At 45.1% G+C, this 26,599-nt stretch overlaps 1 protein-coding gene across 1 annotated transcript in view; it reads left to right on the top strand.

Moving 5' to 3' along the window:
• dnah9l (dynein, axonemal, heavy polypeptide 9 like) overlaps window positions 1–26,599 on the top strand; it is a 393,205-nt gene that overhangs the window by 182,676 nt on the left and 183,930 nt on the right. Inside the window, exons 30-31 of the mRNA XM_041200867.1 lie at window positions 8,929–9,090; window positions 17,704–17,897. Coding sequence (XP_041056801.1) covers window positions 8,929–9,090; window positions 17,704–17,897 — 356 coding nt within the window. The remainder of the gene's footprint in view (window positions 1–8,928; window positions 9,091–17,703; window positions 17,898–26,599) is intronic.

The raw sequence follows: 26,599 nt of genomic DNA, 5'->3' as shown, positions 1-26,599 counted from the left end.
TTTCCGACTTTAACTCTGAGATTCAGAGGGTTCCAGATGTGAGATAATTGACCAACAGAAGTTGAAACTTCCCAGGCAATTCCCTTGGAGCCCTTGCGTTGGGATTTCCAAAGGGTCCCCGATCCATCTTCTGGGGTACGGCCATCCGGAGACCGGAAGACCTGGGCCAATGTTTCCGCAAGTGAAAATGATTTAAATCTTCAGAGTCCAAAATGGGAAGTGGAGATTGATTTGATCTTCTCCGAACAACTAGACCCCAGGATGTTCTAGAAATACAGAGGCAGGTGTTTTGCAGCAGTTAACCTGATAACCTCGTGGTTTTGGAATAATGCATGGCACTAAGTTACACCAAAAGAATAGACAAATTAATCATACAATGCTCCGAGTTACTTTTATAAAAAATGGACATTCAGCCCTAGCTGCCATTAATTTGATAACTTTACAGGCATGATCAGTAGCTGTAATCAGAAAATAATAAATTTCACCAATGCACAACTTTAATTCTTTGGATGCCTTCTGAAAATGGGTGGAAGAGGAGGGAAATTTGGGGAAAGGGAATTGCAAAAAAAAAATGTTGTACTACTTGCTAAATGAGGTTTAGAACTTTCCTCCTTATTAAGACTCCCAAAAGCATGCTTTTCTTATTTTGAAAGGGTTCTTATTATAGTATTGAATGCAAACAAACTAAAAACATGCTGGATTTGAAGCTACTATTTTAATGCTGCTATTAAAGTTGCTTTTCCATATTTTTAAATAATGTTGGGAGTACTTGTCAGAAATAATTCAATACAATCTATATAATCCATAAATTAATGATACTGTCTCTACAAGCCATTGGGACTATAAAATTATTCAACTTATCCATCATGTCTGTAGCCTGTGAAGCATAGTGCTTGGCAAATTGAGCCAATCACTGATCCAGGCATTAGCTTAAAAAAATTGTGCTTGAAATCGGCTTTACTGCATAACTGACCATGTCAGTAGATCGAATTAATCACCATTGCAAGTTTACGCTAATTGCACTTATTTGCAGGCCTTTGAGGAAGCTCTAAAAATTAAACTTATCTTAGGTTCAAGGGTACTATAGGAATATAATTTGCAAATAAAAACTGACTACTGCACACCAACGTAACGAGCTAATTTATTTGTATAGTTTTTAGTAATTTTCAGTGACTCAAAATTAGGTTGCTCACAGGTGACGGAATAGGCACTGATTAAAATGCTTATTTTTGTGATAAACCCATTTTGGCTCTATTAATCAAACTGCGCCAATTTACCACTATTAAATACATCAGATAATTTATTCTTTAAAGAAAAATAGTTTTTGAAAAAATTGCTCTCTAAGAAGCTGCCCGATTACACTGGTTCATGGCAAATTTTATGTTTGCCAATATGGAAATGAGTTTGAGCAGAAACATGAGGGAAAAAGAAACTCTCAAAACTAGCGCAAATTTGGATACAATTTGTACTCGATTAGCCAATTAAGCCCAACACGCAAACACTACCCCAAGCTTTCTTGTGTACAGCCAGAACAGCTATGGTAATTCATCCTATGAAAATATGTTATTTTAGTTCTTAAAATTTGATAGTATTTTCTAAACTCCTGTAGAATTTGCCACTTTTTCAGCAATAGGCTATGAAGTAGTTACTCAGCAAATAGGAAATAAATATGAGAAATGCAGCTTTAACTCTATTTCTTTGTTGCATATGCCTTAGAATGCAAGAGGAATTTGTAAGTTAATTCTGGGATAGGTCTGTGGAAAGAGAGATCCAACAGCCCCTCCCAGCAGGTCACTCTTAGACTTGACATCCCAGCCTCTTCAACAAATCGATCTCTACCTCCCACAAACCCCGCCCCCTCCTCCCCCACCTCAGGCTGCCATTGACATACATTTGACACAGAAATGAAGAAACCACACCCCGACTACAGAAAGCCAAGGAAGATCAGTGTTGGAGATCTCCAGTAGAAAACTTGGCAACCATTCTAGGATGTGCCCCTTTTGATTGTAGTGAATCTTAATCTCTTTTGTTTACTGTAACCTGTTTTCTTTGTGCTCTCCCTTCATTGATGTCTTATTCTCTGATTTGTTCAGAATAATATTTCAAGAGGAGCTTTTCTTCTTGTACCAAAGAATAACTCTTTCAAATGAGAATGGTTAGTCAAATACATAATTGTTAACAAAGTACTGTATCACCATTAAATACAATGGCAGTTTTATTTTGTCACTTTGTTCTCCTGCCCATTAAATGCTGCTTGTGTATCCATGACCATCTCCTCCAATGCGGAATCCTTGTAGCCATTCTTTTTGCATGAGTTTTCAGAGGTATGAGAATGATGCAATTCAGAACAGATTGAGCCGTTCAAAACTGGGCAACCATGAGGTGCAGTGGGTCTTCAGCAGAAGCAGAATTATATCCAACCACAATCTGTAACCTCATGGCCTAGCATATCCTCACTCTCCCATTACAGTCACACTAGGCCACCAATTCTGGTTCAATGAGGAGTGTAGGAGAACATGCCAGGACGCCACCAGGCATAAAAAATCCAACCTGCTGAAGCTACAATAGAGGACTACATCCATGATGCACAGTGGAAGCAGCATGCAATAGACAGAGCTAAGTGATCCCACAAGCAATGGATCATCCAATCATGAATGGTGGTGGACAATTAAATAACTAACTGGAAGGGGTGACTCCAAAAACATCCCCATCCTCAATGATGGCAGAGTCCAGCACATCATTGCAAAAGGCAAGACTGAAACATTTTCAATGATCCTCAGCAGATGATCAGTCTCCTCCTGGGATCCCCAGCAACACAAATGCCAGTCTTTACTGGATTCGATTCACTCACATGGTATCAAGAAATGGCTGAATGCACTGGATGTAGTAAAGGGTAAGGGCCCTGATAACATCCCAGCTAGTGCTTGGAACTTGTGCCCAAAAACTAACTGCACCCCTCGCCGAGCTGTTCCAGCACAGTTACAGCACAGTGACCTACCCAACAGTGTGAAAAATTGTCCAGTTTTGTCCTGTCCACAAAGAGCGGGACAAATCTAATACAGCCAATTAATGCCCCATTAGTGTACTCACAATCATTAGCAAAGTGATGCAGGATGTCAGCGACAGTACTATTAAGCGGCATTTACTCACCAATAACCTGCTCACTGATGCTCAATTTTGGTTCTGCCACGGCTACTCAGTTCCTGATCACATTACAGCCTTGGTCCAAACATGGACAAAAAAAACTGAATTCCAAAGGTAAGGTGAGGGTGATTGCCCTTGATATCAAAGCAGCATTTAACCAAGTATGGCATCAAGGAACCCTATCAAAATTGAGGCCAATGGGAATCAGAGAGAAAACTCTCCACTAGTTGGAATCAAATCCAGAACAAAGAAATATGTCTATGGTTGTTGGAAACTAATTATCTCAGCTACTGTTGCAGATGTTTCTTAGGGTAGTATCCTAGGCCCGACTATCTTCAGTTTCTTCATTAATGACCCTCCATCATAAGGGATGAAGTGGGGATATTTGCTGATGATCGCACAGTATTCAGTATCATATGTAACTCCTCAGATAATGAAGTCCTCTGTGCCAGTATGCAGCAAGACTTGGACAACATTCATGCTTGTGCCGATGTGTAGCAAGTAGCATTGGTGCCACACAAGTGCCAGGCAATGACCATCTGCAATGAGAGAGAATCTTTAACCATCTTCCCTTGATATTCAATGACATTACCATCACTGAATCCCCCACTATCAAAATCCTGGGGTTACCATTGAACAGAAACTTAACTTGACCAGCTATATAAATACTGTGGCTATGAAAACAGGTCAGATACTGGGTGTTCTGTTGTGAGTAACCCACCTCCTAACTGCCCAAAGCCTGTTCACCATCTTTTTCATTCGTTCTTGGGATGTGGGTGTCAGTATTCCATCTGCAAGGCACAAATCAGGAGAGTGATGGCATACTCTCCACTTACCTGGATGAGTGCAGCTATAACAACACTCAAGAAGCTTGTCACCATCCAGGACAAAGCAGCCCATTATTGGCACCCCATCCACCACCTTAAACATTCACTCCTTCCACCATTGACATACAGTGGCGACTGTGTGTACCATCTACAGGATGCGCTGTAACAAATCGCCAAACTTCCTTTGACAGCATCCTACCTACCTCTGCCACCTGGAAAGACAAGAGCAGTGGCACATGGGAACACCACCACCTGCAAGTTCCCCTCCAAGCCACTCACCATTCTGCCTTGAGACTATATTGATGTTCCTTCACTTTCACTAGGTCAAAATCCTGGAACTCCCTTCCTATCAGCACTGTGGATGCGCCTACACTGCATGATCTGCAGCAGTTCAAGAAGGTGGCTCACCACCACCTTCTCAAGGGAAGTTAGGGATGGGCAATAAATGCTGACCTTGCCAGTGATGTTCACATCCCATGAACGAATAAAAAGAAAAGTCTTGGCAACAAGTGCAAGTAACCAAAGGACTATTACAGCTTGATCCTTGTATCTATACACATACACTTTCCAACGCATGTTGCTAAATTAGTCTCTGATGTTTTTCTCCGCTAAAAACACTAACGCCTGCAGCCCCACTTTAACTTACATGGAACTTCTTCATTGTCTGTTCAAGCAAATGGGGAATTATAACAAATTAATAAGTATTTCGTTATAATGAAAAATCTCTTTAAAATGTAATAGTGATACTGTATAGGGTTACTATATAATTCATGAAGAGAAGCTGAGGAAGCATTACTTTAAATTTAATTGGGTGAACCTTTGAATTAGGGATTAAATTTTGAGAATCAGTCCTGTGATGCTGTCAATTCTAAAAAGTGAGGCAAGAGGAAAATAACAGACTGTAGTGACTACATACCTGTTCTAGCATCAGCTGGAGTTAAAATTGTAAATACTGTTTAAACTTCAGAATTCATTCTATACTGAGACAGAAACCTGCACATTCAGCATATTTCCTCATCCTAATTTCAGTTCTTTCCTCATACAAGCAAATCAAGGCCTTTAGTTGTCAAAGGACAAATGCCTGTATTTATTAAAAGCTAGAAAATGTAAGTATTCTAGTTACTGACATTTGAGACACAGAGGCATGCAGAGAAAGACTGTGACATACTTAAAAACATCCTTCCAGGAACCAATCAGAAACCATCAATATTTAATATTTGTGGAGCTCCCTAGAAAGTTATAAATCAATGAAACCGGAAACAAAATTACTGGCTCTTGGGTTATGCGCTAGATGGTATAATATGCCTTCATACTACAACATATAGTATCCAACTCACCATGAATAATACCTAAGGAAATTTGATCATATGTAGCAGTAGTCTTGCACAACTTGCATGATCCCATTTCTGTAATTACACACTAGCAGGGCATGAATAGAATGTTGGCCTTTTCTATTGATGTGCTGTTGGCTGGTGTTCTGGTGCACTGTTGACAATACAAAGGCAGTCAATGATTCCCTGAGCACAAGTAAATCTAGCCACTGCTGCAAATCACACAGTCTTCTGTTGACTGTTGAGGCCAACACGAAAAGTGATGGGTGTTACAGACTGAGAGAGAAGCATTCCATCATTTGACTGCTTCAAATGCCACTCATGTATCCTGGAAATTTGCATGAGGAGGGCATCGTCACCTGCTTAATGCAGACTGTGGCCAATGTCCCCTGTTGCAGACTGAAAGGAGTCAGCTGCAAAGAAGTTAAGAGCCATGGTGAATTTGACAGCCAGAGGGAATGCAATGTCCCCTGGTCAAGCAGGCAGTTAGTCTTGTCTAGAAGGCTACAGAGGTCTGTGATAACATATCTGCAGATCTGCTGCCTCCCAAGGCACTGCACCTCAGATACATCCAAGAAAGTGACTCTTAGTCTTAACAGCCTATGTGCATTGTATGGCCTCCTAAAAGCCTTTTGTTCACCTGCTGTCTTCTGACAGGCCCAGCTGGTACTGGCTGTTCACTTGCTGTCCCTTTTCCTCCAACTGTTTCTCCAGTCAAATGAAACTGGCAGTAATATTACATGAAAGGAGATAAAATTTACCGACAATAAGTCAAAAAGAAAGTATGAAAGAAATGATCTGGAAGTTAGAAACTTTGCTGGCAATCCAAATAGCATAAAGGTCCTCTAATTTACTTAGCTAGGTAACTGCACCTTTAAATCTGCCAGCAGTCCTTCAAAGCACAGAGTGCAGCCCATTGCAAGAACCTGCACATGGAGTCTTTTACCCTGGGGAGCAGTTGTGCTGCAGCTACTATATGGTTCTGACTGACCAGGAGTCCCTCCTGCTCACTTTAGGCATATGTGGAAAGATTAACAAATTGATTATTAACCTATTTGGCCACATCATGAATGCACCTTTTGTAACCATCAATTCCTGGAACGGGACTTGAACCCAGAGCTTCTGGCTCAGAGGCAGGGATGCCACCTACTGCACCACAAGACCTCCTGCACCTTTAAATACTGGTTCAGTGACTCTGAGACACTAACTCTGTCAGGTTTTACTAAACAAGAGCCTGAGCAAGATATTTTTTTACTTGGTTCCAGAATAGCTTGCAATGGTCCAAACCATGAACCTTTAAGGACCACTAGTTAGCCTGCTCTGCCCGTGGTACTTCAAAATTGTTTTGGGACTGGCAATGGGTCCACACTTGCGTACTAAGAGACACTTATCAGAAACAGGTGTGTGCTCCAGTCACTCTTTGCCATCCCGGGTCAGAAATGACTTTGACCATAAAAGGAGCAGGAACAATGAAGTAATTGGTGCACTGTAATTTTCAACCTGCCACCACCTTGTTCCCAATAGACAGACCCTCCCATGAGTCAATGGCCCTGATGATACTGTGAAGGAATTTGTGTTTTTAAATTTAATTTGTATTTTTTAGACAGACCCTAACTAAATAAGAGACTGAACTGAAAAAGGAAGATAAACATGGAAAGGAAATTGACCCTCCTGGTTTCTAAGGAAACAAAAACAAACAAGTTTAGAAACCAAAGCTTCTGGCGAAACCAACCCTGTTAAAAAATATAAAAGGACACAGATCATTCAAAGCTGGGAAACAGCAGTTGAGTCCACTGGTGCGGAACTGACAAGCTGAAGAAGAAGACAGAGGCTAGATCCAGAAACTGAGAATAAGTTGCTGCAGCTGTCTCTGTTATCTAAAGATGGTGGGTCCACCCCAACCAGAGCCAGTTTTGCAGGTTCTGCAGATGTGTGGTATTTTTGGTGAAGACCATGCCCATGGAACTTGGTTGTGCGCTGTTGTCCACTGGGTATTAGGCTAGCTCCTCAAAGGAGAGGAGCTGAAATTCTTCTTGAGGAAGACAAAGTTTTGAAGGACTTTGTGACTGCGTGAGATTATTAAAATCTGAGTGTATTGCTGAGCCAATTTGTAAGATATTTGTATTTAATGTGCAATTTGTAGTTTATATTTGACGACAATTTGCCTATTAATTCATGTTTAACTCATATTAATTCTGATGTTAGAGTATAGGATCGATAACATTTAGTGTTTGTTTGCTTTGTTGACTCTTGTATAGTAAAAATTCTTCTGTTTTAAAATGTAAAATCTTGTGGCTTCATTCTTTTAGCAAATAACCAGGATTTTGCATTTTTTTAAAAAGTCACTGGTCTCTACCGAGATCATTACAATACTTATACACTTTGTGTCAGAACATTTCTATCCTTACAAAATAAGGATGGTAATGATCCTAATCACTGGAATCAATGCTAGTACAAATAAAAAGTAGACACGATACTACAAAAAACATGGCAATATCTGTGCAACACCTAACATAAAGATATTGAAAGTGAGAAGAAAGCCAGTTATTTTCTAATGGTTGCTTCTGATTTTCTGTTGAGCCTGATGATTTCAAGAAGCTGTCAATCAACAAAACCTTGTATTGATGGACACCTTTAATGCAGTGAAAATTCCCCAGATATGTTATCAGAGTGTCATCAAATAAAATTTGACCTTGAGCTACATTAGGAGATATTAGGTCCTGTGACCAAAAGTTTGTCTATAGAGATAGAGTTTCATGGAATATCTTAAAGAAGGGGAGAGAAGGAGAGAGGCAGTGAGGTTTAAGGAGGCAATTTGAGAGTTAGGGACCTAGGCAGTTGAAGGCATGGCTGCCAATGGCAGATTAATTAAAATAGGAATTGAACAAGAGTCAGGAATTGGAGGAGTGCAGAAATCTCTCAGTGATGGTAGAAGTTAAAAAGATAGTGGGTGATGAGGGCATAGAGGGATTTGAAAACAAGGATGAGAATTTTAACATTGAGTCATTGCAGGAAAGAGAGCCATTGTAGGTCAATGAGCATAAGGGTAATGGGTGAATGGGACTTGGTGTGTTAGTATAGGGGCAGCAGAGTTTTGGCTGAACTGAAGCTTGTGGAGGGTGGAAGATGGGAGGCTGGTCAGAAGGCCATTGGACAGTCAAGCGCAGAGGTGAAAAAGACAGGGTTTCAGCTGCTGATGGGTTGTGTCAGGCAATGTTATTTAAGTGGAAGTAGGCAGTCTTGGTAATGAAGCAGATATGGGTTTGAAAGCTCAGCATAGGGTCAAATGGGCCCAAGATACTGAACGATTTGGTTTAGTCTTAGGCAGCCCCAATGATGAAACATCCCCAGAATTAGCCTCCAGTTGATCTCAAGATGTATCAATGCATGAAAAGTGGACCTTGTAGCTTTACAGGAACAATCAAGTTTACACACAGTTCTGCTCTAGGAGCAGAATAATATATCTTCTTGCTCTTCTTGTCACAAAATAGAATATAATGTGACTTACTTTGAGCAGCACTATAGCCAGTCTGCTTGTATACATCTTTATTTTCCTAAAAAAAATAACAAAAGGAATCGTCTTTATACTTAGAACACTTAACAACATTTTGTTGTTTTGTTTCTAGGGTATACTTTTTGTAACTCCAGATTGTGTACGGCTGCCTTCAGACTTGATTCATTTATGGCTTCATGAATCATCCAGAGTCTACGCTGACAAACTAATGGAAGAAAAAGATATTGAACACTTTTACAAAATCCTTATTGATACTGCAAAGAGATACTTTGAGGTACAATCAAATGCTGTGGTATTTTAGTATAGATTTTTATGATTGCTTTACAAACTTTCTCCTAACTGCAGAAAGGTATCCATGGCCAGGATTTTCTGTGCCCACTGACGTCAGGCGTGTTCAGTGGCGTGAATGAACAATATGGCGCGATCGGTTTTACTACAGCGTGAAACCAGTTTGTGATTGTCCGCTCAGCACACCGATGGTGGACTGCATTTCCCCATCGGACATCAGGAATTTAATTGTAATACATCTGCTCGTCATGATTAGGCCAGCCTGCTGGAATCGCCCCCTCCCTGCTGGATCATCCACATCAGTGGGAAAGCACTCCAACGTGTTTCACAACAGCATATAAAAGGTGTGCACTTGGTGGGCTGCATTTCAGAGGCAACTCAGAGGTGAGTACACAGTAACGTCATGCAGCGCTCACCAGGGTTACCTGTTGGACATCAAGCTTGAGGCATGTTGGAGGCAAGGACAGCTCTGCGGTTGAGGCACATTGGTGGGGGGCAAGGGCAAGGGCAGCCTTGCAGTTGAGGTGACTGGGGGTAGTGGGGGCAAGGGCAGCCCTCCAGTTGAGGTGACTTGAGGGCTGGGGGGCAAGGGCAGACCTGCGGTTGAATGTAGCATACAAGCATTCAGGGGGTGGGGTAGGATGGGCAAGGGAAGTGGCCACACGTTAGAGATACCTGAGATAAAGTGACCATTCCTCTGTAACTGAGACAGTTCAGGCGCAGCCACATTGATATGATTGGAGTCAGGCTTCTAGCTTCTCTGCCCACTCAAGCAACGCAGAGGCATCAAAGTGCCATCAAGTGATCCAAAGCTTTTCACCCCTCAACCACAGACTGCAAAATAATGAGTGCAGAACAGTTGGACAACTGTGTACATTGTACAATCTCCTTGCTAAAACTGGCCATGGAGCAGTCACTAGTGCAAGTGCTCACAGCCCCTTGCAATGTCAGCATCCCGGTTTGGACCAGTCTCCCACCTTGGCTCAAGCTAACAGTGCAGCCTTGCAGTGCGGGTTAGAAGAATGCCTGTGCCTGAGCTGACAGCACAGCATGCAGTCCAGTGTGGCCAGCGCTCTCCACGATGTGTTAAGGAGCCTTCACACTTAACCAGGATAGGTCCTTAGAACACCCAAGCTAACCCACACATCTCTCTTTCATCCCGCAGGAGGAGTACATCAGGATCATGGAGGCATACAGAGACCAAGACAATGGAGGAGAGAGTGACTGAGGCTCCTGGCTGCGCAGAGAGAGGAGCAGCACCCTCTGGAAGAAGGGGTGGCTGGAGCTCCCGCACATGCCACTGAAGAGTCACAGTGAGCCATCGCTGGTCAGCGGTTAGCAACACCCAGGGTCTATAGACACCACCTTTCATTCCTGCAGATGACCAAGAACCAGTATCGCCAAAAACTGCGCACATCTAGAGAACTGGTCAGTCACATCCGCCACCTGTTGCAGGATTTGACGCCATGGGAACATCCACGCCAGTGGCGGTGAAAGTGACTGCGGCGCTCAATTTCTACACCAGTGGCTCCTTTCAGGGCTCCACAGGTGACCTCTGTGGGATCTCACAAGCCTCCACCCACAAATGCATCCCTGAGGTCACAGATGCCATCTTCACAAGGGCACACAACTTTGTGCATTTCGTCCAGGACCAGGACAGCCAGGATGCAAGAGCGATTGGATTTGCCCAGATCTCAGGTTTCCCACAGGTGCAGGGTGCCATCGACTACACTCATGTGGTGCTCAGATCTTCGTCACAACGCACAGTCAACCAGATCAACTGCAAGGGCTTCCATTTGCCAAATATAAAGCTGGTGTGGGACCACCAGAAACACATCCTGTAGGTGTGCACACGGTTTCCAGGGAGTGTGCACAGCTCCTACATTCTCAGTAAGTCACAGATCCCTGGGGTCTTCCAGGATCCACAGAAGCTGCAGGGATGGCTCCTCGGGGAACCCACAGAACCCGTGCGATGGCCTCAGACTGCAGCAGAGCGAAGGTGTAACAAGGCTCATGCTGCTGCTCGCACCTTGGTGGAGCAAACCATCGGGATGCTGAAAATGAGGTTCCAGTGCCTGGGCCAGTCTGGTGGAGCCCTGCAATATAGTCCACAGAGGGTGTCACACATCATCATCACCTGCTCTGCCCTGGTGGTGCAACAGGGGGGAGGAGCTGGCTGAGGAGGAGATGGAGAAGCTGGAGGTCTCCTCGGATGGGAAGGACTCCAACGGGAATGAGGGTGAGGAGGTCCTCAAAGGCAGTGACAACGTGAATGAGGCCCTGGTACTGGCCAGATGAGGCCCTCATAGCTTTGTGGAGGATGATGATGATGTGCAGTGAGGAGATCCTCACATTGCATCTGTGAACGTTTGACTCCAGTCTGACTTATGGCAGCATGAATACCCTCTGTTATGATGTTCCTACCATGGAGGTGCAGTAGAGGCCCTAAATAGTTGCTCAATTGCAGGAGGATGATGACGACATGTAATGAGGAGACTCCATAGCTCTTCACACAGCCTTTATGAATGTCTGACTGCGGTTTGGCTGAGAGCAGCTCGCTTGTGCTCTGTCATCAGTGTCATATCATAGGGACGCAGTCATGAAACTTTAGTAGCATCTAATCCTTTGTCCGCCTTCAGCATCTGACCCCTTCAGGAGCACAGTGTCACTGGTCACAGAGGCTGGAGAGATGGGGGCAGCCTCACCTTAGAGGTGCTGAGAGCACAGAGAGAATGACAGAACTCTGTGGTGCCTGTCCCCTACATTCGGGCAGCAGTGACAAACACCATCGAGGTGCAGGCATCTGTAATGTGTCCAGTGAGTGTGAGGCTGGACCATCACTTTGGTCTGAAGGCTGCACAAAGCACAGAGAAGAGACTCTGGACTGAGACACCTGCCTTTATCTTGTGCAGAAAGGTTACACATCTGAGTGCCACAAACACTGCTCATCAGAACAAAGAGCCATAGGCAAGGAGATATTCTTGGGAGTTTATTTACAATAGTGAACATTATGTACAAGTGATTAACACCTGTGCCCAGGCTGTGCAACTACATCTTCTTAACTTTCCTAACTCTGCCTTGGTCTTGGTGTGCCCTGGGCATCTGCAGCAGAGGTGGAGGCAGCCAGCTGACTGCAATGCCATTGTCTGTGATGACCTTGGTGGGCTTCCTCTGGAGGGCCTAGGGGGACCCAGCTTGCTTTCAGGGTCCTGCTGTGCAGCAGTGGCACCCACCTCGACTTGTGGAGCTGGAGCTGCTGAGGTCACAGGGAAAGGGAATTCGGATAGGCCGGACACTCCCAAGGTTACCTGGATGGATGGCCCCGGGGTGAACATCTGCTGATCCTTCTCCCTTTGGGTGCCCAAGGACCCCAGGTGACTCCTTGAGGAGAAGGGGAAGCTGGAGTGAAATCGAGCTGCCTGGCACCTTCTTGCGTACACACTGTTGGAGGCCAACTATGGCATCAGTGATGGAGTTGAACCCATGCAGCAGTGCAGGAGAGACGTCCTGGACCAAGGTCTCCTTGGTAACCACCATCCTGCCAGTGTTGACATTGGCATTGGCATGCCGGCACCATCACCTCAGCTTGAAGACAGACGGACTCCTCCATCATGCCTTGCAATCTGAGGAGTGAGCGGACATCCCTTCCTGATGTTCCCGAGCTTGTCTTTGCAGCTCCAGCAACTGTGACATGACCGAGTCCAGAGGCTCCTCATCTGACTCGGACTCAGTGAATTTCTGGCCTCCAGCAGCCCTCCATGTACCGGACACCTGGGAAGTCCCTGCCTCCGCTTGCTGTGGATCAGACAGTGTGATGTGCTTACCAGATTGTGATCCTGAGGCTACTCTAAAGCTAGGTCCCACGAGGTGTGTGTCTCTGCACTGGTGGAAGGCCTGAGTGAGTGTCGTGATGGGACTTCAATGAAGGTGCCTTCAGATTCCTCTTCAGATGTTCCTTTGGGGCTTGATTGGAGGCCCTGGTTCGTGGGCTCCATTGGCTGTTTCCCAGATGTGCCTGCAGAAGCAAGAGGAGGTAACTAGCATGGCAGTGGCCTGTGAAACAGGACACATCACTCACAGCATGGTTGTCTGATGGATGTTGCTCTGCTGAGTCCTCACTTGGTAGAGGCTGCTGACCTCACCATCAGCTACAGGAATGGTCCAGATCCTCACCAGCCAGCTGGATGGCTTTGTTTTCAAAGTCCGTGAGGGCTCCGATTTCAGGCATTCCTCCACCGGTCTGCGACCTCTCCCTTTTGTTGTGTGCGAGCTTGACCTACATGAATAAAGATGGAGAGAGTGTAACCAGGATGCTTGCCAGGCCAGATGTTAAGTATGCCTGGCCTGTGTGGATGGTGACTGGCCCCATGGACGGGATGAGGACAATGAAGATGTCTGTGAGAGAGTGAATGGTGATGTCCTTTGAACTGGCAGCGAGTGGGATCCCAGTGGATGTGTGATGAGTTTGTGAGTGTGTGAGTTGAGAGCGATGAGAAGAGTGACTTACTCTGGCGGAACGGAGGAGATCATTTGTCCTCCTGCGACACTGAGTGGCTGTCTTCTTTTGAAGGTCATTGGCACTGCCCACTGCTGCCACCACCTTCCAAACTTGGTTGGTCATGCCACTGCCCACCCTGCTGCCAGAACGAGGGTAGAGGATATCACGGCAGGTTTCCACAGCATCCAAAAGGCACTCCAGTGACACGATGCTAAACCTTCAGGCTTACAGAGATGAGGAGAAACTTCTTTAGCCAGAGAATGGTGAATCTATGGAATTCATTGCCACGGAAGGTTGTGGAGGCCAGGTCATTGAGTGTATTTAAGACCGAGATAGGTTCTTGATTGGTAAGGGGATCAAAGGTTACGGGGAGAAGGCGGGAGAATGGGGTTGAGAAACTTATCAGCCATGATTGAATGGCGGAGCAGACTCGATGGGCCAATTGACCTAATTTCTGCTCCTATGTCTTATGGTCTTATGCAGCCTTTTTACCTTTCATGGACATCTTCCCTGTAGCAGCCATGGTCTGGAGGCACTGAGATGTGGGTGCAAGGCTGGACTTTAAATATAGCACCTGGCATGATGTAGCAACGAGGTGATGGCATAGTGGGCGAATAAGAGCCGGCCCCCACGGAAATAGTGTGTTTCCCGGGAATGCATAAGTAATGCCGTGGGTTTGATACAGCGTGAAAACCCACCATCGCGATGGGCAAGATGTCATTTTATCTGCCCGCTACCGCACTTAGTGCAAATCTGGTACAATTCCACCCCGTGACAACCATCAACATCAAAACAGAAGCACTTGTTCCCATGGCCTTAACATGGCTGGTTTTATTAATAAATAAATTATTAACAGTGATAAAACAAAAACCCATTGCAGGGCTCTTTCGATTCATGGGCTGCTGTGCCATGGAAGCACATTACACAGACAAGAGGCCCATGATAACAACACCTGTGATAAGTGCAGGGAGGGACCATGGTATCACACCTAATTAACAGCAACACAGCTCATCGTAAGAAGGAGACAAACACAAGTAGAGATGTGAAATGAGTGTGATTCAATTTACATTTGTATACATATTATGCATGTTGTAAACACCCATGCTCCTAAATCTTTTTAACTTTCCTAACCCTACTGCTGTATTTCAGTGCTTCCCCAACATCCACAGTGGAGGTGGAGGCAGTCTGCTGACTGCTATGCCCTGTTGTCTGTGATGAGCTTAGTGGGTGTCCTCTGGAGGGCCAAGACCTGGAGGGCCCCAGCCTGTTTTGGATGTCCTGCAGTGGGCCAGGTGCACTCTCCTCATCCTGTGGAGCTGGAGGTGATGGGATCACAGGAAGAGGGGATTTGGATCAGCTGGAGAGTCCCAGAGTCACCTGGCTGAATGGCTCCCGGGTGTCCAGCTGTTGGTCCTCCTCCCTACGAGTGCCCAAGGGCCTTGGCTAACTCCTTGAGGAGAAGGGACAGCTGGAGTGAGATCCATGTGCCCTGCTGCTCCTTTTGGATGCCACCAAGGGTACAGGGATGGACTGCTACTCCTGCAGCAGTGCAGGAGTGATGTCCTGGACCAAGGTCTCCATGGTGGCTGCCAACCTGCCAGTGTTGACCTCAGCACATTGGCATGATGGCGCGGTCACCTCGGACTGAAGGCAGACAGGCTCCTCCATTGTCCTTTGCAATCTGAGGAGTGCAGCTGACACACCTTCCTGATGTTCCTGTGATTGTCACTGCAGCTCCAGCATCTGTTTGAGGACCGAGTCCAGAGGCTCATAATCTGACTCGGACTCAGCAGACTCATGGCCTCCAGCAGTCCTCCGAATGCCAGCGACCTTGGATGTCTCTGCCTCCATCTGCTGTGGACCAGATTGTGTGCTGTGCTGGCCAGATTGTGACCCCAAGGCTGCTCTAGAATTCGGTCCCACTGAGGTGTGTGTCTCTGTGCTGGTGGAGGGTGTGGGTGAGTGCTGAGATGGGTCTTCTGCTGTAGTGTCCTCTGGTTCCACCTCCGAGGTGTCATCAAGGTTAGAGCTGAGGGCCTGGCTTGTGGATGCCCTCAGGAGTTTTCCAGAGGTGCGTATGAAAGAAGGGACAGATCATTAGTGCATGGCAGCCGACTCTAAAACAAGACAAAGTATTCGCAGCATGATTGTTTGATGGATGAGCTGGTGCAGGAACCTCACTTGGGCGTGTGCCACCCATTTCACCATCAGCACAGGTACGGTCCACATCCTCTCCGGCCAGCTCTGTAGCACGTTTTTAGAACTCCCTGAGGACCTAGATGTCGGGCTTTCCACTCCCGGTCTGGGACCTCTCCCTTTTATTACGTGCAAGCTTGTCCTGCATGAAAACAGATGGAAAGAATGTGAGCAAAATGCCTGTCAGGGCAGATGATCAGGATGCCTGGCATGTGTAGGTGGTGAATGGAGCCAAGGACTTTAATGAAGGCACAAGCTCCAGACGAGATGAGACCAGATGGAATTGCGAGGGTGTGTGTGAGAGTCAGTGGTAATGTCCCTTGAGTTGGGAGTGCGTGAGTGCCAGTAAATATGTGATGGACTTGTGAGCATGTGAGTTGAGAGTGATGAGATGGTTGAGTTACCCTGGCAGAACAGATGAGATCATTCATCTCATCCTCTTCCTGCACTGGATGGCTGACCTCTTCTACACGGTGTTGGCGCTGATAATGCTGCCACCTCCTCCCAAGCCAGATTTATAAAAAATTCATTCATGGGATGTGGGCGTCGCTGGCAAGGCCAGCATTTATTGCCCATCCTTAATTGCCTTTGAGAAGATGGACTGGTGAACCTCTTGCTGGACCTCCTGAGGCCAGAACAGGGGCAGAGTACATCACGGTGAGCCTCAGCTGCCTCCAGCAGGCGCTCTAGTGAGGGTCACGAAATTTTAGAGCAGCATGCTTCTTACCTTTGGGAGCCATGCTTTCTGTTGCGCAGCCCTGGGCTGCAGACATTGACAAAGCTGCGCAGGGGTGCCATTTACATGCAGCACCTGGAGTGAGGAAGCAATGACTGACAGCAGGGCAGGTAAATCAGAGACCCCCCACCTGTGACCCAGCATGTTTCACATGCGTGCATAATTAATGAGGTAGGGAGCACACGATACAGCCCGAAAAACCACCTTTGCAACCAGTGGGTAAAATGCCATTTTTCACACTTGCTCTGCACCAAGTGCAATGTTGGGAAAATCCCACCCAGAATTTTTTATGTAACTTGGGCAGGTGAGGGACATGGATATATTTTGTTTGCGTAACTGTGGTTGCCAGTTTATGAATGAAATGGACAACAAAGCTTATCATGAAATTGAGAATTATTTATAATTTAATGAATCTCGAGTCTGCATCTGCTTAGCTAAAGTATTTTGTTCTTAGATAATTTTTTTGTTTTAATACAATATTCAGAAATGTATCTTCAATTATCCACAGAGCTATCTATAGAGCTGAATTTTCCTGGTCTATTGGAGACTGATGGTATGATGGGAGGGCTGGCAATATGGCAATGGAAGCTGTCAGGAAGGGAGCCTGACATTTTCCTGCTGTGATGGCATATTGCTAGCAGGAGGATCATTGGCAACCCTGCTGGGTGACCAGTTGAGCCACTTTAGCCTGGTCCTGGCTTCTCCCAAACAAACTTAACTCTTTTCAACGGTGTCCTGCCACTGACGCACCCTTTCCATTGCAACCTCAGCAATGGTCACCAATGACACTGCTGAGCTGCCAACCCTCTGACTGGGCCAGCATCTCTTGGGGGAAGGCCGCCATCCTAAATTGGATGGCAGCCCGAGCAATGGCCTTTTAATTGGCAGCCACTGGCAATGTGCCATCCAGAATCCTGCCGTCCGCTGAAGCAGGGCCACCTCTGACCTTCAATCCCAATGATCAGACTTCTAGGTAAGTGGAAAAGATCAGCTGTTAATCTTTACTTTCAATGAAGAAAATTAGATAGAAATGTGTAATAAATCATTATTTCATCTGTTTGCTGGGCATATACCTAATTTGATTAGATTTAATCAGAATGTAAAGCTAATGTTTGAACACAATAATCTTATGTGAATGCTACTGATATGTGTTATTATTCTGGCTTTAGGTTATTGATGAACATATTTTTACCCAAAAGCCATTGCTTTACTGCCACTTTGCTCAAGGTGTTGGAGAGCCTCGATATTTGCCTGTAACTAATTGGAAAAAGCTACATAGAATTCTTACAGATGCCCTGGAACATTACAATGAACTTCATGCAGTGATGAACCTTGTCCTATTCAAAGAAGCCATGCAGCATATGTAAGTAGAATGAACTACAGGAGAGATTCTTATCATTTTTATTATTATCATTATTACCTCACATCATTCTTTAGTTTCTTTCCTATCCCCTCTCATACTATCTTGGACTCATCTTGTCAATTGACCTTAATCTCATTAAAATGCTGAGCACCCAACTGTCTCTCTTGGTTTCCATGTTAGCTGATATTGTTAGCACTTCTCTGTTTTCAGGTACTGTCTTTCTCTTTTTCAAACCTGGTGTCCTTTCAACTTCTTTCACCCCGCCTCCAAAGAAAAACAAGCCTTGAATCCTCTGTCCATACAAACTTCCACCCCATCTCTAACCTCCCTTTCCTCTCCCAAGTCTTTGAATGCGCTGTTGCCTCCCAAATCCATGCCCATCATTCCCAGAAGTCCATATTTGAATCCCTCCAATCAGGCTTCCATTCTTGCAACTGAAAGGGCTCTTATCAAAGCCACAAATTATATCTGGTTTGACTTTGACCAAGATAAACCATCCCTCCTACTCCTCTTCGACCTGTCTGCACCCATCAACACGGTCGATCACCTGATCTTTCATCTCTCCACCATCATCCAACTGGGTAGGACTACATTTACCTTGTTCCATTCTTATCTTTGTAATCATAACCAGAGATCACCTGTGATGGCTTCTCTTCCTAATCCCAAACTGTTATCTTTGGGGTCCCCCAAGGATATATCTTTGACTCCCTCTCATTTCTCATTTACCTGCTGTCCTTTAGCCACATCATCCAAAGGCACAGCATTAATTTTCACATACGCTGATGACACCCAGCTCTATCTCGTCACCACTTCTCTCAGCCCTTCCACTGTCTCTATATCATCAGACTGGTTGTCCAACATCCACTACTGGAAGAGCAGAAATTTCCATCTCCACAACATTGCCTGGCTCTATCACTGCCTCAGCTCATCCACTGTAGAAACCCTCATTCATGCCTTTGTTACTTACAAACTTGACTATCCTAATGCATCCCTCTCTAGTCTCCACCTTCCCATAGTCTACCCTCTGTAAACTTGAGGTCATCCAAATTTCTGCTGCCCATGTCTACTTACACCAAACCCCATTCACCCATCACCCCTCTGCTTGCTGGCCTACATTGGCCCCTGGTTAAGCAACAACTTGATTTTAAAATTCTCATCCTTGTTTCAGATCCCTTCATGGCCTCACCCCTTCCCATCTCTGTAATTTCCTCCAGCCTCACCATCCTCGGAGATATCTACACTTCTGTAATTCTGGCCTCTGGAGTATCTCCAATTTTCATTGCTCCACCATTGATGTCCATGCTGTCAAGGCCCTAAGCTTTGGAATTCCCTCCCTACACCTCTCTCGCTTTCTATCTCATTTTCCTGCTTTAAGATGCTCCTTAAAGCCACCTTTTTGACCAAGCTTTTTGTCATCTGCACTGACTTTGTCTTATATGTTTGACTGTCAAATTTTAGAACCGTTTATCAATTTACAGGTGCTATATGAATACAAGCTGTTGTTATATATTTGTGCAACACCACTAAATGAATTGTGGCACAAACTACTTCATGTGAAATGGCAAAAAAGCCCTTTCCCTACTCTCGAGTACCACAGTGAAGCCCACATTCTGCTGGTACAAATGGACATTAGGAAAACAAGTGCAAATGAAATGCATTGTGCTGCATAGGGATCTGCTTTTCTAACCTGCAAATACTGCTTGCAAGGCTTTATCCACCACAGGGAGCTTCACACCACTACTTTAGTATGATGGGAAAAGTTATTTTGGGATGTCTACTTTGACTATCCATTCCTTGGCCTCCTGAGATACGGGGTGGAGAAATAACGTGCATTCCTAAACGGAAGATTGATGTGATATCTTCCATGGTCTGGGACTTCATGGCCACAATCGCACTTTGGGTCATCCAGTACCTCCCATCTGTGGATCTTCAGCTGCTTCATCAATGATCTTCCTTCCGTCATAAGGTCAGAGATATTTGCTGATGATTGTGCAATGTTCAGCACCATTCACGACTCCTCAGATACTGAAGCAGTCCAAATGCAGCAAGACCTGGACAATATCTAGGCTTGGGTTGACAAATGGCAAGTAACATTCATGCCACACAGGTGCCAGGTAATGACCATCTCCAACAAAAGAGCATCTACCCATCGCCCTTTGACGCTCAATGGCATTACAATCGCTAAGTTTCCCACTATCAACATCCTGGGCGTTACCATTGACCAGAAAATGAACAAGACTAGCCATATAAATACTGTGGCTCCAAGAGCAACCGTTTGGTTGGCCGGCGGGCGAAAAGACCAAGCAGCCTTTGGATTTTTTATGAAACCTCATTCACAGGAGGGAAATAAAAATGTTGAAATCTGATTTATAACATGTCCCTGCTCATTTCACAGAGTCACATGAGGGGACATGTTTTTAACATTTTAAAATTATTTATGTTTTTAAAAATTTTCAGCTCCCTGAGGCAGCTCTGTGCCTTCAGTGAACTTTCAGTGCGCCCACTCGCGCGCATGCACAAACTTCCCTGCATGCGCTCCTCCTGCCCAACCCGGTGACACTCAGCAATGCAGTGTTAATTGGCCAGCTAGTGTGAAATCATGGTCAGGGTCCGATCGCACCACTCCTGGGCCTGCCTGTGGTGCCTGCCTGACGAGGTAAAAATCCTGCCCTGTGAATAATCCTGCTGTTTCCCAAAATGGCCCATACAACTTTAAGCACATCTGTGGTGGGTTTTTCCAGTCTTCTTAAATGGGAAAGCCAGGGTTACTCATGAGCTTTTCTTGCTTATGAGCTGTTCCATCTCATGAAGCACAATGGCATCATGAAAAATGGCAGGAGGGACAATATGGGACAGCACTCGAAGCCACTCAGTTGGAGTGGATTAATCACCCCTGACATCATTCTCATGGTGACAATTAGCTGAACACAAACAATCTTTGTTTGGTGGCTGCAGAGCAGAGTAGGCTAGAGCCCCATTTGCAGTACTGAGTTAACTGGCCATGCTCCCCCCTGATGTCCCAGTGAGTTTTCAGATCAGGTTAATCCTAGTTCTTACTTTTTGGCTAGTGTTGATGAGATGGGGCCATTAGGCAAGGGTTCTGTCCACGGTGACATCCAACTATTTTGGATGGGATTTCTGGATTGTGCATGAATCACAGAAAGTTAACATGCAGGTAAAACAAGCTATCACAAAGGCAAATGGTATGTTAGCTTTTATTGCAAAATTACATTATTGCACTATGGGGAGATGGTGGCATAGTGTTAATGTGACTGGTTTGCAATCCAGAGGCCCAGGCTAATGCTCTGTTCAAATCCCACCTCAGCAGCTGGTGGAATTTAGAATTCAATTTCAAACAAAAAAAACCTGAAATTAAAAGCTAGTCTTAGTAATGCTAACTATGAAACTGTCATCAATTGTTGTAAAAACCCATCTGGTTTATCTGTCATCATCACCTAGCCTGGACCACAAGTGACTCCAGTCCCAGGAATATGGTTGACTCAACTCCTAAACTTCCCTCTGAAATGGCCTAGCAAGCCATTCAGTTCAAGGGCAATTAGACTTTGCCAGTGATGTCCACATCCCATGAAAGAATAAATGAAAAAAAAACAATGGAATTGGGGTAGAAAAGTAAAGAAGTCTTACTTACACAGAGCACTAGTGAGGCCAGACCTGAAGTACTGTGTACAATTATGGCTTACTACTTAAGTAAGGAAGGACATGTTTGCCCTTGAGGATGGCTGGTTTTCTTGCCCCGCAAATCACAGCCACCCAGCACCATTTAACGCTCTGTGCAGCATTAAATGGCTGGAGATGGAACTTCTGCCCATCACTTGGGAGGAAGTCCCAATGGCTGGCAGCTATGTAATCCCTGCAGTGCCACAGGGAATAGTGAGCACTGCTGAGACTACATGCAGTCCCCAGATTCTAAATGCTGGAGCCCACAGAACCAGGTAGGTATGGGGTCTCACAGTGGGGGTGACATGGCGGGGGGGGCGGGGAGAGGAGGTTGGGTTCCTGATGACAAGTCTAGGTGGGGAAGGAGCACCCAGGGGGGCCATATCTTGAGGAAGGTGTCCGATCTGGAAAAGGAGCCAGTGATGGTGGCATCCCCACCATTCCAACCCAAGGCCCAAGCAGGGTGACCTGCAGGGCATCCCCCTTCCCTGACTGCCTCCTAGAAGCCTCAAAATTTTCTCAACAATTGGCTGGTTAAGGCATTACTTAGGCCCCACCCAGCGATAGATTGTAGAAAGGCCACTTGGGGAATTTTATGGGCTTCCCCCTCCATTTGCAAAACCTCGGTGGCAGAGGGCCATAGCATACGTCCATAGATTCATAGGGCCAGATTTTCCTGTCCCGATTGGGACAAAATGGAGGTGGGACCAGAAAAAAATAACTGCTGAATGGGGCAGCCAGAGGTTCCGCCTCTGTTCCTGATCTCGGCCATTTTCATGAGGGTGGGCAAGGGAGTGAGCTCACTCCTGTAAACGAGGCAACTAACAGTGTTTTGGCCTTGTTGAGAGCACGCCCTAATCTTTCAATTTTCATTGAGGAGGCTGGACTTTAATAGCTGTTGCGTTTTACACCAGCGGCATGGAGTTGTAAACCATGGATTGGAGTTGGGAAGAGTTTAAAAAGTAAGTGATATGCCTTTGCCTCCTTTACAATTCAGCATTAAGTCCTGTAGCATGAGTTGTATCTGTGTTTAGTAAGATGAGTTATATCAGTACTGTGATTGGAAGATGTAATTATCTCTTAAAGAATGTGTTTGGCAGATTGTTACCTCTGCTAGCTGGCAAGCTATCAAGTAAATGATCAACATTGTAGATGTGGAAAAGTTTTCAGATGAGTTTAAAAAGTTTATTTGATGGATAAAATGTACATTTCACCCTATTGAAAGGATAACCTACTATGATTGGAGGTCTTGTGGTGCAGAGGTAGCATCCCTACTGCTGGACCAGAAGCTCTGGGTTCAAGTTCCACTGGGACTTGATGGTCACGGAAGGTGTGTTCATAACATGGCCAAACAGGTTGATTATAATCTGTAAATCCTTCCAATATGCCTGATGGCAGTTAATAAGAGTGGGAGAGTCTCCTGGTCAGCCATACTGCAGAAAGCAACAGCAAACTGCTGCAGTACTTTGCCATGTATAATCATGGACCAATCCAATGAATGTTCTTGGTTGCCAGTACTCTCTTAGGACATGCACCTGAAGGAGGAAGAGTCTAGTATAATAACCAAGTGTAAATGTTTCATCTTTTGCCATTGCTTTTATGTCTTTGGTCTAGACAACTGCTGAGATCGCAATTCTGAAGTCTGTTTGTTTGCTTGGAGTTTTATGGGCACGTAGCTGATGTCCAACTGCCTAATCATTTAACAAGTGCTTGAAGTTGTTTACACAACTGGTTTGAAGAGTCTGTTTGTTTACTCAGGGAGTTCTATGCACTATTCAATGATTTCCAACTGTTACAATAGGGCTTGTGAATTTTGTTCATAAAGTGGATAATGGGTGAGGAGGTGAGGGTGAGGGGGTTTGAGAGGTGAGGGTGGGGGTGAGAGGTTGTGGTGGTGAGGGTATGGAGGTGAGGATAGATATGGGAAATGAGGGGGTGAGGGGGCAATGGGAATAATGGTGTGAGGGTGGTGAGGTGGTGAGCCTGAGAGAGTGAGGTGGGTGAGGGTTTGAATGTGAGCAGGTGAGGGCTGAAGAATTGAGGTTTGGGGAGTGAGGGGCAGAGAGATGAGGGTGAGGGAGAGGGTTTAAAGTGGTCAGAGATTCAACTGAATACAGATGAGCCATTGATTGCCTCAGAAGCATCAAGCTGAGGCTTTTTTGGGAATATTGGTGGTATGCCTGCCTACAGGGCACTTACAGCCTGGACCCCCGGAAGATCCCACCTATTATCAGTCTCGAGACAGAGTTGAGATCACAATGGCATGATTAATTCTATGTCCCGATACCTGCCTCTGACATGAAAATCAGACCACCGTCTCTGAATAAGAGATCGGCCATTTAAGGCTGAGAAGAGGATAAATCTCTTCACGTTGAAACTTTCTACCGCAGAGAGCTGTGGATGCTCAGACCCTGAATATATTCAAGACAGAGGCTGATAGATTTTTAGATATTAAGGGAATTAAGGGATATTGGGATAGTGTAGGAAGGTAGAGTTAAGGTAGTAGAACAGCCATGATTTGAATTAATGGCAAAGCTGGTTCAAAGGGACAAATAGCCTACTCCAGCTTCTATTTATTAAGTTATTTTCTTCTTATGTCATGGGTGAGAGCAGAAGAATACAAGAAATAGCAGCAGAATAGCCAATATGGCCCTTCAAGACTGCTCTGCCATTCAATACGATCATGGATGGTCTTGAGTTTCAACTCAATTCCTTGCCCATTCCCCATATCCCTTGATTCCCCACTTTTTCCCAGCTTTAAATGTATTCAGTGATGGAGTAGCCAAAACTCTCTGGACAGAGAATTTCAGACATTCATAAAGCTTTGAGTGAAGTAATTTCCCCTCATCTCTGTCCTAAGTGATCAGCCCCTTCTCCTGAGACTGTGCCCCTGCATTTTAGATTCCCTGACCAGCGAAAATAATCTCTCAGCATCTACCCGATCAAGCACCTTCAGAATCTTGTAGGTTTCAATGAGATCACCTCTCATTCTTCTAAACTATAGAGAAAATAGATCCAGTTTGCTCAGCCTCTCATCATAGGACAATCCCATTATCCCAGGGACCAATTTAGTGAATCTTCTCTGTACTGCCTGCAATGTAAGTATATCTTCTAAATGTGCAGACCAAAACTGCACACAGTACTCCAGATGTGGTCTCACCAAAACCCTGTACAAACCTAGCAAGACTTCTATATTCCTGTACTCCAATCCCCTTGCAATAAAGGTCAACATGCCATTTGCCTTCCTTGCTGTACCTGTATGTTAACTTCTTGTGTTTCTTATCTGAGCATACCCAAGTCTCTTTGAATAACCACACGTAAAAGATGCTCACCTTTTAAAAAATATTAGGCTCTTCTATTCTTTCAAGCAAAGTGAATAACTTCACATTTCCCTACATTATACTCCATCTGCCATCTTGTTGCCCACTCATTTAACCAATCCATATCTCTTTGCAGCCTCTCTGTGTCTTCCACACAGCTCATCTTCCCATCTAGTTTGGTATCATCAGCAAGCTTTGATACGTTAATCTCTGTCTCTTTGTCTAAGTCATTAATATAGATTGTAAATAGCTGAGGTCTCCAGCACTGACCCTTGTGGTACTCCACTTTTCACTACCTGCCAACTTGAAAACGTCCTATTTATGCCCACTTTCTGCTTCCCACCTATTAACCAATCCTCTATCCATGCTAAAATGTTACCTCCAACTCCATGAGCCCTTATCTTGCCTATTAATCTTTTGTGTGGCACCATATCGAAAGCCTTTTTGGAAACCCAGGTATACTATAGGGAGAATTTTCATCCCATTGGGGAGGGTTGTGCGGGACCCGGCATGGGCATGTGCACAGCTAATCGCTGCCCATAGTCGGCTCGGTGCCGCCATATTATGGGGGCAGGCCAATTAATGCCAGCCCAGTGTGACGTGCACCCAGAAACGCTGAGTGCTCCCTGTGCGGGCGGTGGAGGGGGGGCGGTTGCCTGACTCAGGGCCTGCGCTCTTTCGCGCAGAAATGTCCCTGAGGCACAGAGCTGCTGTCACATGAGCTGGGGCATGTCTATGAATTTTATTAAAATTATTTTCAAACCTTTAAAAGCCTTCATGAAACCGCATCCCACCCGTGGATGAGTCTCCATGAAAAATGCGAAGGCCGCTTGAGCTCTTCGCCTGCCCGCCAACCTTAAGGTTGGACGGGCAGCTCAGTTTATTGTTTTAATTGACAGTTAACTGGCCTTAATAGGCCTTTGATAGTTCGTCGGGCGCGCAGCTGACTCGGGTATGCGCCACCGAACTGAAAATCTGAATGACATGCAGTGACGTTTGCCGAGCCAAAGATTCTGCCCTATATCTACTTGTTCCTCTTTATCTACCTTACGAGTTTTGATCTCAGCAAATCTAATAATTGTGTTCAACAGGATTTTCCTTTAGTAAAACCATGATGACTTGTTCTAATCATACTGTGCTTTTTTAAGTACATTGTTAACACTGCCTTCATAATAGATTCCAGCATTTTCCCAACAACTGATGTTAGGCTAACTGGCCAGTTGTTCACTGTTTTCTCTCTGGCTCCTTCCTTGAAAAGCAGAGTAACATTTGCCAACTTCCAATCTGATGCTACTGTTCCCAAATCCAATGAATTCTGGAAAATTACAGCCAGCGCATCCACTATCTCTGCAGCTGTCTTCTTTAGAACCCTAGGGTGTAGGCCCCAGGGATTTGTCACATTTTAGTTCCTTAAGTTTCTCCAATACTTTTTCTCTGTTGATATTAACTCCCTAATTTCCTCACTCTGGTTAAGCCCTGAGTTTACCAATCATTTCTGGAATGAAACTTGTGCCTTCTACTGTGAAGACAGACACAAAATATTTGTTCAATGCTTCTGCCATTTCGTCACTCCCCATGACAATTTTTCTTATCTTTGATTCTAACAGACCAATGTTAACTTTGGATACTCTCTTTTTATATGCTTATAAAAGTTGTTACAATCTGGCTAATTTACTCTTTTTTTTAATCAACTTTTTGATTGCC

Source organism: Carcharodon carcharias, chromosome 12 (assembly GCF_017639515.1).
Source record: "Carcharodon carcharias isolate sCarCar2 chromosome 12, sCarCar2.pri, whole genome shotgun sequence".
NCBI lineage: Eukaryota > Metazoa > Chordata > Chondrichthyes > Lamniformes > Lamnidae > Carcharodon > Carcharodon carcharias.
This window is presented reverse-complemented; position numbering and strand designations above follow the sequence as displayed.